Source organism: Eriocheir sinensis, chromosome 56 (genome assembly GCF_024679095.1).
Source record: "Eriocheir sinensis breed Jianghai 21 chromosome 56, ASM2467909v1, whole genome shotgun sequence".
NCBI classification, from domain to species: domain Eukaryota; kingdom Metazoa; phylum Arthropoda; class Malacostraca; order Decapoda; family Varunidae; genus Eriocheir; species Eriocheir sinensis.
In genome coordinates this window covers 1,141,798-1,158,997 of record NC_066564.1, presented here as the reverse complement: position 1 = coordinate 1,158,997, position 17,200 = coordinate 1,141,798, and the positions used below count along the sequence as shown (strand labels likewise).

General features: G+C 41.2%; 2 protein-coding genes and 1 long non-coding RNA gene across 5 annotated transcripts in view; 1 reads left to right on the top strand and 2 right to left on the bottom strand.

Annotated features, from left to right (window-relative positions):
• LOC126984142 (uncharacterized) overlaps window positions 1–1,830 on the top strand; it is a 34,843-nt gene extending 33,013 nt beyond the window's left edge. For all 3 annotated transcript variants that reach the window (XM_050837518.1, XM_050837519.1, XM_050837520.1), the window contains one exon: window positions 11–1,830. In XM_050837518.1, the coding sequence (XP_050693475.1) occupies window positions 11–201 (191 nt within the window). In that variant the 3' untranslated portion in view covers window positions 202–1,830. The remainder of the gene's footprint in view (window positions 1–10) is intronic.
• LOC126984143 (autophagy-related protein 101-like) lies at window positions 1,343–10,429 on the bottom strand. The gene is made up of 6 exons (XM_050837521.1): window positions 10,340–10,429; window positions 8,117–8,278; window positions 7,874–7,972; window positions 7,537–7,651; window positions 6,615–6,781; window positions 1,343–6,178 (listed from the first exon to the last, which is right to left on the bottom strand). The coding sequence occupies exons 1-6, from the start codon at window positions 10,367–10,369 to the stop codon at window positions 6,095–6,097; spliced, it is 657 nt and encodes a 218-aa protein (XP_050693478.1). The 5' UTR covers window positions 10,370–10,429; the 3' UTR covers window positions 1,343–6,094.
• Window positions 10,430–14,728: 4,299 nt separating this feature from the next.
• LOC126984146 (uncharacterized) overlaps window positions 14,729–17,200 on the bottom strand; it is a 76,500-nt gene continuing 74,028 nt past the window's right edge. Inside the window, exon 3 of the long non-coding RNA XR_007736443.1 lies at window positions 14,729–14,847. This is a non-coding gene — a long non-coding RNA (uncharacterized LOC126984146). The remainder of the gene's footprint in view (window positions 14,848–17,200) is intronic.

The window sequence follows — 17,200 nt, the reverse complement described above, 5'->3', positions numbered from 1 at the left end:
CCTTTCCTAGGCTACATGCCGGCGGATGAGGTGCAGCACATCACCGCTACCTACAATCTGGTCTACAATCTTCTTATATCCGAACAAACGCTGAACGCTGCCCTCAACGCTACCATGGACATCAACTACGGGGAGATCAATCTTGAGTACTTCATCGCTATGCTCCAGGATTTGCACTTCCGGGAGAGCGGCGCCTACTGAGACACTGCCAACACGCCATGCACTGAGGGGTTTATCTCGTCGCCAAAATAGTCCCCCCTTGAAAATAAATACGGTACAAGCCAAGCCCCATGTAGCTATGAGAATAGGACGTTATCCACATCCTTCTCGACACCGAACTCTCTTTACGACCTCAATAGCCTCCTCCTCGACCTCCACAGCCATTACCACAACCTCCTCAACCCTCAACCATTACCACCTCCTTCTCAACCCTCAACCATTACCACCTCCTCCTCCACCCTCAACCATTACCATCACCTCCTCTTCCTCAACCTCAAAAACTTCCTCCTCTACTTTCACAATCTTCTCGACCTTAAACATCACCATCTATTTCTCAACCCTCAAAACTTAATCGACTTTCACAACCTCCTCCTCGACCTCCTCAGTCTCCTCGACCTCCAGAACCTTCTCCTCAGTCTCTGCAATCTCATACTTGGAACTTCAAAACCTCCTCCTCAACCCCCATAATTTGCTTCTTGACCTTTTGAACCCACTCCTTGCCTCCTTAACCTCCTCCTGGAATTCTAAAGCCATTTTTTCGACCTCTACAACCTCCTCCTTGACCTGCATAGCCTTTTTTTAACCATTAACCTTCTCAACCTTTACAACTCCTCCAACGCCCACCACCTCATCATCAACGTCCACAATCTGCTCCTTGACCTCCCTCAACTCCCTCCTTAACGCACCTGACATAGTCTTCGACCTCCACAACCTCCTGAATTTTAGTGAGACGCACAGAAAATCCTGTACTCCTGAAACAAATATGGCGGCAAGACAAGCACAAAAAGTCTGCCGTGGTGTCAAAGCTGGGCTGAGAGGGTTGGCCTAACTGTAGCGTGGGGGAAAATTGCTCCAGACATTGTAATCACATGTGACTGCAGTCGTGTGTATAAAAAAGAGCATACTGCAGGAAAGAGGTGTCAGACTGCGGACCCATCAAGTTACTTTCTCCCGACAACTGGAGAGCCACTCCTAGAGTCTGACTACGTGAAGGGGGCGGTTGATACATGACAATGAGCATGGTATTGTTCAAGATATTTTAGATTGACAAGTTACGGCAGTGTAAAAAAGAGCTGAGAGGCCTATCTATTTTACAAACACGCTTGATTCAAACCATTGCATAGAAACTTTTCCCAGCATTTTATTCACAAAATATGTTATCAGTACATACAGAAAGTTTAATTCAAAATCTGAGACTTATAAGGTAACACATCCTATTTGGCTAAGACAGTATCAATGGCCACCTTGTTCATGCCGAGACACCGCCCCCTGGACACTGTCCCGAGGAGGAGGCTCAGTGTCAGCGACTTGCAGTTTGTGGTGGCTCAGAGCTGTGCAGGAGGTGGAACTAACGTGTGTGCCATGGTGAGTGACTACATGCTGTATGATTAAACCTGGCCAAAATATGTTCACAGCAGATTCTTTGTCTGTCTCGTGAGTGCATACCAACACGCACACACACATGCACACACAAACACATACACGCAGACACACTTTGAAATACTGGATATTACAAGCTTGTGTCAATCCTGTAAAAATACAAATAGGTAAGAACACACACACACACACACACACACACACACACACACACATACATGCACACCCACACACTGTCCACTTCCTTTTCCTGCTGCTGCATTTACCTAATCATGGGAAAATATGCAGTTTGTCAAAGAAGTTTACAAAGATATAAGTATGTTATTTAGTTCTACATGTACAATGAACCTGAGTCTATTCTATTGTGAGTTCTGGGTGCAAGCTCCATGTACACTGAAGGAGTGATATTGTCTACATATGTGGGTGCATCATAACCAACACAATACAACTGGTGGAGAAAGTACCGAGAACAACTTCACACTACCTGTTAACTTAAGGACAAGATATTATGTAAAAAAAACAATATAAATTACAGCAACTTTGGGTGAGTTTTCGCATACTTAAAGAGTTTGCCACACTTTTTTGAGCACCAAACTGAACAACATTGTGGGGAAAACAAAAACCAAAGGAAATAATCAGAGACGAAGGCAAGAGAGCACAGAAGGGTAAGTAATAAACATACAACCCTTTAAAGCTTAAGACTATATCTCACTTGTTTAAATCAACGCATTGGATTGCTACAAAAATAAGTTACCTTGATAGGATATGGACATTAATGGCTAAAATTAAATAAGATCTATGAGATATGGTGCTACATTCTTTATATGGACTCTGAGAAGCTGGTTTCCATAATATAGTGACTATAGGAGACGACGATGATGCATGAATATGGCTATGTACACTTACAAAATGAGGGTGTGAAAGTTAGCTGATCCATCTATGCTATTCTCACTACATGAAAGCTTCAGTCAGACGCAGCTATCTAGTGTCCTACTTTGCTAGCTAGCAGCCTATTTTCATCTCAACTAACCTACTGTACATCCTCAATCACATTATGTTAGGAATATGTCATCACACTCCAAATTTTTTTTTCCTATGTGTCTCAACTTAATCTCCACGAAATAAGACATAAAAACTTGCAAGTGACATTCCTTTTTTCCCTATTTGATATTTTCCTTATGGCAGAAATGCAGTTCCATGATAAGGGCATGAGAGCATTTTTCAGTTAATTTAACTTTTTAACAATAGTTTGCTTTCCTGATTAGAAAAAAAGAAAAAAATGAAGGGGTGGAAAGTAAACCCCGTGTCTTGGATTCAGGGAAGTGTTTTCTCCCTGGGACCACCGAGTGATCCTGATCCGTACTGCTCCTGCTCTTCCCTTGGACACCCTCGAGATAATCCTTGCTAGCATGTGTATACAATTCCTTTGAAACACTAAAAACATTTTAAAAAGCTAAACACTTCTGTATAAAACTCTACAAAACTTATCTTCTTAAATTCTAAACATTTTCATTGCAACATATGCTGTTATAAAGAGTAATAACAGTGTTTTATTACCAAGTGCATGCTGTGTATTTACAAAAGATGAATTTCTTTCTCAAATATGTGAAAATGACATATGAAAAGAAATGCTGGCAAGGTTACATATGATTTCTGTGACTAAGAAGCTGCTATTACTGGACATGTCAAGGTGCTGCTTCATGAAACTCCCCACACTATTTTCTGTTTGAAATACACACAGAATTTCACTGGAATCAAAGTATTCATAAAAGATCCAAATAACTGAACAGCGTTTGCTAAGGTCTGCGTACACTTGTGAAGCAATGATAATGGTGGAATTGCAATTATAAAAGATAATGACTATTTTATCTACTATTGCAGAGATATCTTTGTATCATTATTTACCTAAAATTTGTAGTTATATTCTAAATTTATAAAGAACTGCATGATAAGATTGTGTAGTAAATTAAGAAGGTGCTTATGCTAATCTAGAGGATCTTTACATGATCAAAATGGTGATGCATTTAAGTAACAAGGGAATTTACAGAGCCAAGAAGTCAAATTTTGTACCGTAAACTGAGTATGACGAGTACCTTGCAAGGGCTCTCCATTCCTCAGTCCCTGCCAGACTTTGGACAAGATCATTAAATGCCTCCCTCACTGAGCTCTGGCACACGGGAGACACTATAAGATGTGTTTGTGAACTCTGACAATGCATACACAACACATTATAGACTGGCTGATTGGCAGGTGTGGGTATTGATAGGACTGAGGAAGAAAGATGCCATGGAGTACATCTATTATGCATGCCAAAAAATAATGAAATATGCATATAAGTATAAAGATTAGAGAAAGATATCAAGCTGCCAGATGCTACTGAAAAAATCTGAGGGCTGGGTGGAGTCTCAGAGAAATTGGATGCATATATGGAGTGATATAAAGGTTAACTCTCATCAAGGCTCCCATTAAAATATCTAGGCAAAATAAATCATCACTCTCTCTTGCACTGGCATTTAGTGAATTCCAAACAACCCCTTGTACCCCAGGGTGTTTTATGCAGTCCTGGGTTACCAGAAGAATATTTCACTTACAAAGTACATCTTGGGTTCCTGGGAGAGTATCCCAAAATGAAAAAAAAGATTACCCATAAAAAATTCCATATGTCTTATAACCATGCTGATGCAGAAAAGGCCCTAAAATCCTCTGGGCCAATGGGACGTCTCTTTGGCTCAGCGGTACAGCCTTGGCCTTCCCACATTACAGCATTGTGGGTTTGTGTCTCGTCCCTCAGTGGAAGTTGTTTCAACACTTAAGTTACTTTAACCCGGTAGCAGCGGGGATCATGTTTCTTAATGGTCCCTCCAACCGAGAAAAATGAGAAAAAATCACACCTCACACAAACCATTTCATAACATATATCAAAGCATTTGTGATCAGATTATGTATCATCTATTTTTTGGGGTTTATATCATGGCACAAATTTGGCCCGTCGCCGCTACACGGTAAAGCCACAAATTTGGCCCGTCGCTGCTACTGGGTTAATCCCTCATGCTTTCTTTTTTCAAATGGACCAATTTCTCATGTGCTTTTAAAACAACAGATCCCAAATACAGAGGAGGAAGCAGGGAGATCCTCCAATCCTTTGGTGGCATAAATGAGTATAATATAGCTTATCTGTGGGATGCAAAAATGGCTGATGTTCTCTATGAAGAGTACATTACTAACAAGTAGATCAATTTCTCATATTTTGAAAAACAGCACACAAGAGGTTTGACTTTGGCGAACGCTAGAGTCTGGGGTAGAGACTGCGTGCCTTGGCGGTGCTGTGGGGTGGAAAGTGTTAACTTACACCTGTAAAGTCTTAGTTATGTATGACCTTGTACAGTTCTAAATAATTACTAAGAAAGAACCTCATCTTGTAATATTCATACCATGTGATAAAACAGCATGAGGACATATGTCTGAGTGTGGGAGGCAGCGCCACCTCCCTGCCATCACTGCACATCCCCAGCACAGAGCAAGTGCAAGTTTGCAGGAAGGAATCATGTAGTGGACTCCAAACTACACTAAAATCTACTTTGTGACCACTGAAATTTTGTGCTCAGCATGTTATACCAGCCCCAATGGGATGAAGGATCCTTCCCATAATTTTTAAAGGGAATTAAGGTTTTTGCAAAAATTGTACTATGAAGGACATGTTTCCATGCTTCTCAAAACCAGTTCATGATTGATGGCACTGGTGCTAAAAGATACAAAACACCAATAGAGATTTTGTACTGATAATTTATTGATGTTACTTGACTCACATGAACCCTGATTTGTAGTTTGGAGCCAAACAATTATTTCAGTTCCTAAATGTTTCTCTTGCATGCTTGCTGGAGAAATTTTTGTCAGAATAAAAGGTGTCAAATCCCCTCCTTAGCAGCTTTACAGTCTCCGTCTCCCGTTCTCCAATGAATGATATCAAGGTTGTTAATCCCCTTTATCTTATCTGTCATCTTTAGAGGCTGAGCTCAGGCTTGTGTGACTGTTTGCAATGACTGATGTTTAGTTTAGGGAAAAATCCTATCCATTCCAGCTCAACTTGCTCATTTTCAATTATTCAGGTCCTGCTGATCAAATAGTTATCTTGTGCTTTTACCTTCTTATCAATAATGTTTATTATAACAGCGTGATGCCCAGTGGAAACTTTAAGTTCATTATTCAAAATAAGCTTCTGTCTGAAATATTCATACATACAAAACATTCTTCAACAAGATCTTCATTACCACAAAATTTTTAGTGTATCTAAATGGTAAAGGTTTAACATGACTATCAACCACAATGCCACATTTTCTGAGACCAACCGTATAAATCAGGCCCCTTCCAAGACCTGTTGTAGTGCCATGTAACATTACGTGAGTGTGCATTTAACCTTACAGCAGCCTAGACTCCACAGACTGACCTTTGCCAGTCAGCACAGACACAAATGCTGCAGAAACCTAGGACTAAGCCAATGTTATAGTGCTAGCGTGTCCTTTAGGAGTTTCTTGATTGTGGTAGTTGTGGAGGGATTACTTGGGGCTGACACACTGTAGTTTACCTGCAAGCAAAACATATCCATTTCTTAAACCTTTCTCAACTTTCTAGAATATCATGTTTTCACATTTCTTGCCCCTCATAATATCATGAGAGCAAGGTTTACTGTTCACAGGAGGGCGTGGAGCACTTTGTCACACTTTTGAATACTTGACCAAAGAGAAAGGAAAGGAGTATCACAGATTGGGAAACAGAAACAGGTATTTTTATTATGTTATGTCAAACTACAGCCAATAATAAAGCCATTGATTTTTATTTATATTGATAAAAGTATTTGGTGGAGGTGAAAATTGACTGAGAAACAAAATATTTTGGCAAGTGGAAAATAATGTCTGGGGGTGGCCGAGAGGGGGGGATGTACATAGTCGCGGAAAAGAAAACTTATTGAAACGTACGGTGCCAAGGGGTTAATATTAAAGCATGAGTTTAGCTCCACTTACCTTAAAGAGAAATGGCTGGACATCAGGAAAATTGGTGTCATATATGTAGTCAATGTCCGCTTGGTTTGGCGGGGAGGGAATGTAGTCGTGTCTGTTCAGTGTGTCGGTGATACGAAGCAGCCGCTCGCCAAGGGACTCTCCAACCTTCTCTCGCCAGATCTGTCGCTCTGGGGATGAGGAGGAGCACTTTAGTAGAGCAGTTCAATTTTACAAGGATGCAATGTGATTATTTTATAGCAGGAGACAGATAAGGAGTAACTACTTCAAAATTATCCGAGGCATTAGGGTTAAGGCTACATGTCTGACTTGCACTGCATCTTGTAAAAGGTGACTAAATTAGCATAATTTTTACAATCAAAAGAGATGAGGTTGAGGAAAGGAAACACCCTCAACTATTAGTGGTTAAAAATTCTTGTCTAACTGGCCAAATGGCTTTTTTTGATCCTGCATTTGTTGAAAGTCACTATCAATGATAGTGATGATAATAAACATCCTGCTATGAGTTAAAAGTCACTTACGAAAATGTAGAAGAAATGTAGATGGTAAAGGACCATTGAATGAAGGATAAGACAAAGTTCTATTAAAGAGTGTTGAATCAGTCCTTTTCCTCAAACTTAGGGCCGCTTTCACAGTCGTTTTGTTTGTTTTGATCGTTACCAATGGCGCTGATCGACGCTATAGTTTTCCACATGAAACTAGCCTATGGGGTAGTGGCGGCAGCAGAGGAAGCGAGAAGTGTTGAGTGTGTGGTAAGGTGTGAGGCTAGGCTAACCCCGCAGCCGCCACTACCCCATCGGCCAGTTTTAAGTGGAAATTCTAAAGCGGCAATCGTCGCCATTGGTAACGATCAAAACAAACAAAACGACTGTGAAAGCGGCCCTTAGTAACTTTGTGGAATTTAGTTGAGTACAAGGAAACTTACCATGCTCATTGTTCAAAGAAACCACATTAATTCTAAGGGTCCACACCTCCCAAGGGATGCTCTCAGTGGCAAAGGGCCACCTGCCACGCTTACGCTGGTAGAACTCTAGAGCGACCTGCAGGACATAAATGAACATTTCTTAACTCAAACACAGACACCTTTTCTTTCTTACTTCTAGGTATTAGACATTTTAACAAAGTAAACCACTTGCTAAAGATTTTACCTCATAGTGATACAATTAGTAACAAGAAAGAGATGCAATGATGTATCACAATATTAATTACTGGCAATATTAAAGAACAGTTTCTGCATAAGTGTTTTCAAAATAGCAATGTACCTGTCCACTGGGAGGTGCATCAGGTGCACGGATGGCTTCGCAGAAGCCACTAACTTCCCGCCGGATGCTTCTGTCCAGTTGCTCAGATGAACATCGCACCTGCGTGACAAAATACTATTCTGCTTGAAACTATTAAGGCTATTAGACTGTTGGTTACATGTAAGCATGGCCAGGTTTTATTCTGATTTAAATAGGAACATGAATAGCATATAGGTGCATGCCAGGCTTCAGATGAAGACTTACGTATGTAAAGTCAATGAAATCACAATCCACATCTTGGAATCCAATGGTGCCAACTGCATATGTGTTATCATTTTTGTAGTGGAATTTTCCTGTTGATCTATGGAAGAGCAATGTGTGGAAAAGACTTAACACTGCTTCATCCACCTGCCTCCCCTCCACATTCTGAAACAAAATTATGTATTAGGGAATAATCATAGAAAACTTGTGGTAATTATCAAGCCAAAGTAGGCAATAATTTTTTCTCCAAATTAGTAAAAAAGTAAAATATTATCAATAGCATAAACCACCTTCTAATATCAGCAATCCTTCCTGCTGAATATAACCCACCTAGGGATAGGTATTAGTATGTGCTATTGAATTAATAACCTATTGCCACTGAATCAGTAACCTAACCCCATCAAATTAGTAACCTAGCCATATAACTTAATAGCTTACTAAGGCCCATATTCATAAACATCTCAGGGCTTTCATACCCACATTTAATAAGGGTTTCATAGATGCTGTGGATATTTCCATACTATCGTAGGTAGTTTTAAGGGCCCAGTGATAGCGTGACAGGGTTTCTGCACCACGATTGTGAAACAGACTCATGAGGTTCAGAGTAGTCTCCTTTGTGACCTTTGGAAATATTAGTTGTCGAAGCCAAAAACATTAGAGAATATTATGTGCCTTTTTCCCAAGAAAAATAATCATCAGGATAAAATAAATACAATTGGCAAAGGTGGCAAGGAGGGCAGCAATGCAAATGCATTGGTTTGGTTCCCATGCTGGGTAGTAACCAACCTGTCTTATTATTGAATTGTAGGCTTTGTCATTTCCACAACCCTACACAACACATTAATATGAAAATAAACCAGATCACATGATTATAAATGTCACCCACTCGGTAACTAGCATCTTTCCCCTTTGTGGTTCGTATCTTTAATATGTACCTATCAGGACTGTAAAATTATTTATTTTACCTGTATCATTAAAGATTTGGAAGCTGAACTAATGCACTTTTTTTCTAAAATACCTGTTGTAAATACTGTATTCTAAAACTACATAGAAGGGCCTTGTCCAGCTTTGCAGCGAGTATACTTCTCATATTTAGGGGCTCTGGAGCCCCACTCACAGCATTTCTGGACAGTAGGGAATGGCTTTCCATCTCATTAGCTCTCCTTGTATGAACTGTCTTCTGCCCAATATATTCTGCTGCAGTGTTGCTTCCCTTTTCGTCTTCTATTGATACTTTCAAGCTAACTGCATGACCCACCACTTCAGCAGGATCACTGCACACAGCTTCTGACATACTTTAGCACACTTATATATATACTGTCCAAATTTCTAGTCCAAAAGTTAATCATTATCTTCATTTTTCATTCCTTTCACTAGAAAACAGCCTTCCAGTGTCATTAGTTCTTCCTTCCTGCGACTTAAATCCCAACAAGGAAACCATTGCTGATCGTCAACCCAAGCCCACCAGGGATGGAGTATTTGTATTCAAATACATTTGAATACTGAATTTTGATGTACTCGAATTCATATAACAATTGATAGAAGTCAAAGTATCCTCATTCATAGTTGAATACAAGGGAAAAGTATTCGTATTCTACTGATAATCCGACAAATAATTCAAAGTTTATTATCATAAATAACAGCCGTAGTTCCTTACAACTCCAGCCTCGTGAATGGAGGTGAATTGGTCGTGTTTAGTACAGGTTCATGAGCTCATTTTACTGTTGCATAACTATAGAACAGTGCTGTACTCAGTTATGTCAAAAAGGCATTTTTCAGTGAAAGTAATCATCAATGTATTCATGAATACTTTCAATAAGTATTCGAATTGACACCAATTCAGTGTATTCGAATTCGTTGGAAAATGAAGTATTCAGACTCGAATACACAACTCTTGTATTCACTCCATCCCTGAAGCCCACCAGGAAGTGTGGCCAGGCAGGGCTCCTCGGGCGGCACACCCTCGCGGGGCACCAGGCGGGGACGCCCACCCCGCCCCGAGGTGTCCACGTGCGGCGGGCCAGGCAGGGCCAGGCAGGGCTGCACCACCACAGGGAAAAGAGAATGGAGGGGCCAGCCTTATTTACCCTCCAATATTTCTTATCACGCTCGCTTTGTCAACACTCCTACACTCCCCAGCTGCTCCTGGCACGCCCAGACGCTCACCGCACCGCCTGGCACCGATATTAAGGCGGGTAAAGGGCGGAGAGTGGCCTAAATACCCACCAGCTCGAGGACCTGCGTGTTGGCGTTCATTTTGGCTTTGTTTTGGTGCGTCGGGAACAGCTGACTGACCCTCGCTGAGCCTGAACTTGATCTTGGTAACACAGGGAACTTGGGACGTCCTAGTAACAGCAGCTTCTTTTTCTTTGTTTTCTTCACTGCTGTCTAGTTTCCTCAATATTTTTGCATTTCCCTTTTCTGTTCCTTTGCTCGTTTTCTACTATTATACTGGTTCTTTTTATTTCTCTTTAACTATTTTATTCTCTTTCCCCTTCACTGGGCTTGACCTTGATTTTGAGGTCACAGGTAACGATCGAGCTTTCTTTGTAACGGCAACTACTGTGTAAAAGATTGATTGATAGTTTATTGTTGCAGGTAAACAAAAACACACAAATCAGACAGTATCCTACGTACATGACACAAAATACTATTCCCTACAAGCCAAATTCTTTCTTCGTACTCGTGGTATAAGTCGATCTTTCACTACTGCAATCACTCGTCCTTTCATGTCTTCATTCAGCCCCAGCAGCAGCACCATCCACTCTTCCACTTAAATAATGTAGCGAGAAACTATGAACTAACTAGTCTCCCCTTAGAAAAGGAAGAGAAAATCAACTTTTGAAGGGATACTATTTTGATGCAACATTTTTTTTTTCTCGTATAAATGAAATAAGATAATCAATTAATCTGTACGGCATGCTATTGAATGATTAAGCGACGTTTATAGGCCTCTAAAATAACAATTCCGTCAGTTTCAGAATCACTCAGTCTATCATTTTATTACTTAACCATCCGTTTTCTTCCTTCTCCTCCTCCTGCCCGCTTCCTCCTCTTCCTCTACCTCCTCCTCCTCTTCCTCGCCTTGTTGATACACCTTAAACATTTTTTTTTCTCATGGGAAGTGTTATTAAGATATATACATTCTGTAGTTATCTTATCAAGTGTCATGTTAATAATCCCTGTATTGATTAAACACACACACACACACACACACACACACACACACACACACACACACACACACGGTAGTCTTTATTCGGACCAAATAAAAACTACATTTGTGAGTTATAAATCTAGTTCCAAATAAAGACAGATATCGCCACTTGTTTCGCGCCTCTAGGACGAAATATCTGGAAGGTTGAGTGTCCGGGAATAGTTTTAAATAACTATGAAAACTTGAGATGCAGAGTGTGTGAAGAAAATTTTTATGGGGTAGTAAAGAAAATAAGTAAAATGTTTCTCTCTCTCTCTCTCTCTCTCTCTCTCTCTCTCTCTCTCTCTCTCTCAAATAAAAGACAAAAGCCCACAAGACGTATTTAAACAAGAGTGCGGCGCGGACCTTTGCCAAAGTCTGCAGCCCGAAGTGTTTGTCGTGCGAATTTCAAAAGGACGAGAAGAGGAGTTTGTGGGAGGGAGATAAAAGTAGACTGAAGGGAGAAGAGAAGGAAGGGAGGGAAGGAGAGAAGGAGGGAAGGAGGAGGATAGAATGGACTGAGCAATTTTCTTTATGAGTTATCTCGATTACTTTAATAACGTTATGGGTTGGGCGAGAGAGAGAGAGAGAGAGAGAGAGAGAGAGAGAGAGAGAGAGAGAGAGAGAGAGAGAGAGAGAGAGAGAGAGAGTTGCATCATCGAAGGTCTGTATGGAAGGAAATGCTCCTCCTGGGAAATTAAGAGCGACAGTCTTATAATAGAAACTGTAAAAGAAAACAAAAAGTCGTCCTCGAGGGAGCGAACAATAATCTGAGCCCGCACATCACCTCGCGGCCCTGTGGCGGTCCATGGGAATCACTTTGTTTACCTGGGAAGGTCTTGCAGCCTCGGAAAACTGTAACTGACTCGGCGTAGAACTGGTCATACGTGGTCCTCAACTGGCTCCGCCGCTCACATCAACAATTTTTAAGGGCCGAAAAGGATATCAGTCGCCTTCTAATGAGTGTTTTTTTTAGGTTCATGGTGCAAAAGAATGATCAAGCTGCCAGAAGGGTCATGAAACTACCCCTGCAAATGCCCACAACTCCCACGAAAACTTTATCAAATGTATGTGTGCTTGGGCGCCGATATGTTTAAGAATATGACGCTAAATATGACTTGACAACGTGACACACAGGAATCTCTCTTTGGCGTGATGCTAGAGAGTCCGCCTCGCGTCTGGAGGGCCCGAGTTCGATTCTTGGGCTTACGAAATAAATAAAAAAAATACCCTGCAGTTACTTTGATAGGGGGCAGTTCCGCCTATCACAGTGGTGACATCCATTCCTGTATCATGTTTCTCCCTATGTACTCTTAGGAGCAGGAAATTGGATGGCCTTCCGGGGTCTCAGGCCTCGCTAGCGTAGTAAACGTGATATGAAGAGGATGACGTTGAGGAAATTGAAGCACAGGAATTTATATAAAAGGGACAATGGAAGCGATGTAATGCCACGAATGAGAGAGATGGGGGGTGGGGGAAGAAAAAGAGGGTTAAGGGGGAGGTTGTAAAATCTCAAATCCCATGTTGAATTGATGATAGAGATGGGGGGTGGGGGGAGAAAAAGAGGGTTAAAGTGAATATAGCAAGTCGAAAACGAAAGAGAAAAAAAATGATAGTATGGTTGATGGGAAATAAAGAAGAAGGATGAGTAAGAGAGAGGAGGATAAGGAAGGAGAGAGAAGGAGGAGGAGTAAGAGAGGGAAGGAGAAAAATAGAACGAAGAAAGACGAGGAAGGAAGAAAAAGGAGCCAAATTAAAACAGAACGACGGAAAGGGAGGAAAGGAAGGACAAGTAAGAGAGAGGAGGATGAGGAAAGAGAAAGTAGGAGGAGGAGGAAGAGAAGGAAGGAGAAAAACATATCGAGGAAAGACGAGGAAGGAAGGAAAAAGGGAAGGGAGGAGAGTTCACGGCGGAGATTTATATTATAGTTCCTCGGAGAGACTGACGGGAGATAAAAACAGGAGAGAGAGAGAGAGAGAGAGAGAGAGAATGTTAACAATTCTTTACATAGATTTATATAGATGTTTCCACAGACAATCCCTACGGTCCAGACTAAGTGAACTATCCATATATATGAAACACCAAACGGTCACCAAGACGTTGCATTCTTCCATCATCAAACACTAAGGTTGGTAATGTAACGATCGAGTTTGTTTTTAAATGAACCAGGAGCAGTAAGTAACGGCCTTTTTTTTCTTTAATATTTTTTTTTTTACGCCCTTGAGCTGTCTCCTTTGCTGTAAAAAAAAAATAAAAAAATAAAAAACTGCACTGATTCATTGAAGGGGGGAGCTTATTCCATTCTCGTATAACAACCTTGGCGAAAAAAAAAGGGGGGGGGGGGGTTGGGGTCAGTCTGAATTTATTTCCTCATACCAAAGTTTTATGCCAGTATTCAGTAATGGCATCCGCCCAAATCAGAGCAAATCCTACACAAATCTTCTTGAACGCTCTGCCTGTCATGATCTGAGTTACAATCTTCGTGTCATCAGCAAATCTAGTAATGAAATATTGAATTTAACATCGATGTTGTTGATGCACATTATTGAAGGTCACTCCATCAATCACAGCCTTTGATGTCTGTTGCTCGGCCAGTCTGCGATACATTCGTGTACTCTTTGCTCACTGTATCTTGTTGCTTGACTTTGTAAAATTGTAAAGTAATTTTTGGTGTGGAACTTTACTGATCGCCTTTAGAAAATCCAGATTAATTACATCCAGCAACTTCGTTAGTGAAAGAAAAAAACTGAGAAGAGGTCATTCTAAAAGGTCAGTAGTTTTAAGAATAGGATCTCTTGTTTCGGAAATTTTGTTGTGAATCGTTATTAAATACAAAACTTTCTAACTTTTTTTTTCAATTTTCTGTAATTGTAGTCTCGTGTAGCTTACTTACTACTAAAACAAGACTAAAGGGCCTGTAATTACTCAGTATTTTTCTGAATCCTTTCTTAAAAACCGGTGTAACGCTACCCAACTTCCAATTAGTAGGGGCTTTGCTATTATGTACGGACAAGGATTATTACACAGAGATACGAGAGGGGAGAGCGTCTCACTTATTGTTTCTTGAAGTAATTTAGGATATAAACTACATGGTGGGGGCTACATTTGTTTTAAGTGTGTGTGTGTGTGTGTGTGTGTGTGTGTGTGTGTGTGTGTGTGTGTGTGTGTGTGTGCATGCATCACCACAACCATACTATCACCACTCTAACCATCACTACCACTGCCACTACTACTGCTACCACCACCACCACCATCACCTCCCCTACCACCACCACCACCATCATCACTCTGACCATTACCACCCTCCTTCAACGATCCAGACTACCACCACCACCACCACCACCATCATCTCTACCACCACTATCGCTCCTGCTAACACCCTTACTAGAAGAAAATAAAGAAGACCACCATCACTTGCCTACGTACAGAGGAGCTCCACGAGAGGTCACATAAGAACATAAGAACATAGGGACACTGCAAGAGGCGCCGTCCTTCCATCTTTTATTGCAGTTGTGGAGAAACTTTTGCTCTGCGCCACTGGAAGAAAGAACAAAATGGAGAAAAAGAAAATTAAAGAAAGATAGGTGATAATGAGGGAAAGAGACAGAGGAAGAGAGAGGTACTTTTTTTTCTTGTTTTCTTTCTTTTTCTCTTCATCACTGTGAGAAAGAAAACTGGAAATAAAATCAGGCAAAAACGAAGTAGTAATATTTTCTCCCATAAGATTAAAGGGAGAATAATATAAGTTAACAGATGGTAAGAGAATTCACGTAACATATTTGCCATATAATCTAGGTCACCTAATCCCAGGCTCATGGAAAACGGTCCAGTGTGAGTGCCAGTGAAGGGGAGGCTAAGGGATAAAGTGCAAAAGCTACTCTAATTTAAATACTAAATGACGGAGAGAAAGGAGAGCAATGGGGACGAGAGAGAGAGAGAGAGAGAGAGAGAGAGAGAGAGAGAGAGAGAGAGAGAGAGAGAGAGAGAGAGAGAGAGAGAGTACAAATAAAGACATTAGCAACAACAAGTTTACAGCCACAAAGGGAAAGATCTAACAGACATCGTTTTCCTCGCCTTCACAAACAACATACAGACATAAACACACGCACCCCCCATTCCACTCTCGCCCCTCCTCCCTTCCTTACCCCCACAATGACCCCCACACAGACGCTCCCCCCCAACACACACGCATACACAAAATCCATCAACTAAACCCACACAGACAGAACCGACCCGGCCATCACACAAGAAACAAAAAGAAGAAGAAGAAGAAAACGAATATGAAGACGAAAATGAAGAAGACGAGGACGAAGATCATCAACAACAACAACAACAACAAGCACCACTCCCACTCCCCCCAGTACCTCACACACGCTACTACTACTACTACTACTGCTACTACTACTACTACCACAACGAAGAAAGGAAGAAAACCAAGCCCCAAATAGCACTCAATATAGCTGCCATGACTATTGCTTTTGATCGATCCAGCTCACATTTCAAGATCAAAGAAGAGGAGGAGCGTCAAGTATGTGAAGACAATTGATGAAGCGAAACTGGCAAAATAAAAAGATTAAAAAAGAAAGCATGTTATAAATAGACCTGTGAGATTTAGCAACATTTGTATCACTGGTGTATAGTAGTAGTAGTAGTAGTGGTAGTAGTAGAAGTAGTGGTAGTAGTAGTAACAGTATAATTTTTCTTCTTCTTCTTCTTCCTCCCAATCCTCATCCTCATTATTATTATTATTATTATTATTATTATTATTATTATTATTATTATTATTATTATTATTATTATTATTATTATTATCAGTGGTAGTAAAGCCATCCACGCGCAGCCTCACATCCCCAAGGAAAAGGAAATTATGGTACGCGGAGGGAGAAAAATTATTATGGTTTCTCGTCACGTAGAAAAGGGAAAAAATAGCACGAACGTAATAATAAAAATGACGCTGTGTGGTTTGATTTGCAGGAGAGCGTCTATAAATATCTCCGTCCCAACACACACACACACACACACAAATAAAAGAAAGACGAGTAAAGGCCGCGATCCAATAATGAAAACAAACAAACACACAAACAAGCGAGAATTCGGAGGGAAACAATAATAAACAAACACCAGATAAGTACTGCCGCAGCCACCTTCTCTCTCTCTCTCTCTCTCTCTCTCTCTCTCTCTCTCTCTCTCTCTCTCTCATGTATTTATTTCACTCACTTTCTTCTCTCTCTCTCTCTCTCTCTCTCTCTCTCTCTCTCTCTCTCTCTCTCTCTCTCTCTCTCTCTCTCTCTTTTCCTCATTTTCTTCTATTTTTCTCTTTCTTCTCTTTTTCTTTCCTCTTTCTTTCAATCATTCTCCCTCCCCCCCCTCTCTCTCTCTCTCTCTCTCTCTCTCTCTCTCTCTCGCCGGGGACTGCGGGACGGGCACAGGGGCGGCGGGGCGAAATCAGAATGGATCATCGATTACAGATGCGAAGTTTCCTGTCTGTGGTAACTCGGCGGCCCCTTAACCCGAGCGGCCTCCAGCTGGGCGCCGCGGCTGAGCTAAAGCAGTGTATTAGAGATAAGACGAGGAGGAGGAGGAGGACGAGGTGGCGATGTAGAAGGATAAGTGATGTAGGAAGAGGTGATGTAAGATTAGGATGAGGATGAACAGGAGAGCGTAAGGAGGAGGGAAAAGTGAAATAGAAAACGGGAGGAGGGATGGAGAAGAAGAGGTCGAGGAGGAAGAAAAGAAGGAGTCGGGCTTAAAATGGATGAAAAGGAGGAAAGAGAACGGGGAGTGGAGAACGAGGAGGAAGGAAAGACAAGAAAGATAAAGAGAATGGAGAGGAGGGGAAAACGAAAGTAAATAGAGGAAGAGGAGGAGGAAGAGAAGGAGAAACAGGGGA

Bases quoted from the DNA above. Each gene is read 5' to 3' on its own strand.
- LOC126984143 (XM_050837521.1), bottom strand. From the start codon at position 10,369: ATGAACGCCAACACGCAGGTCCTCGAGCTG. The intron at 8,279-10,339 runs GTGGGTATTTAG...ATTTTGTTTCAG, and splicing joins ACACGCAGGTCCTCGAGCTG to AATGTGGAGGGGAGGCAGGT. The intron at 6,782-7,536 runs GTAAGTTTCCTT...CCTCATCCCCAG, and splicing joins TTCTTTGAACAATGAGCATG to AGCGACAGATCTGGCGAGAG.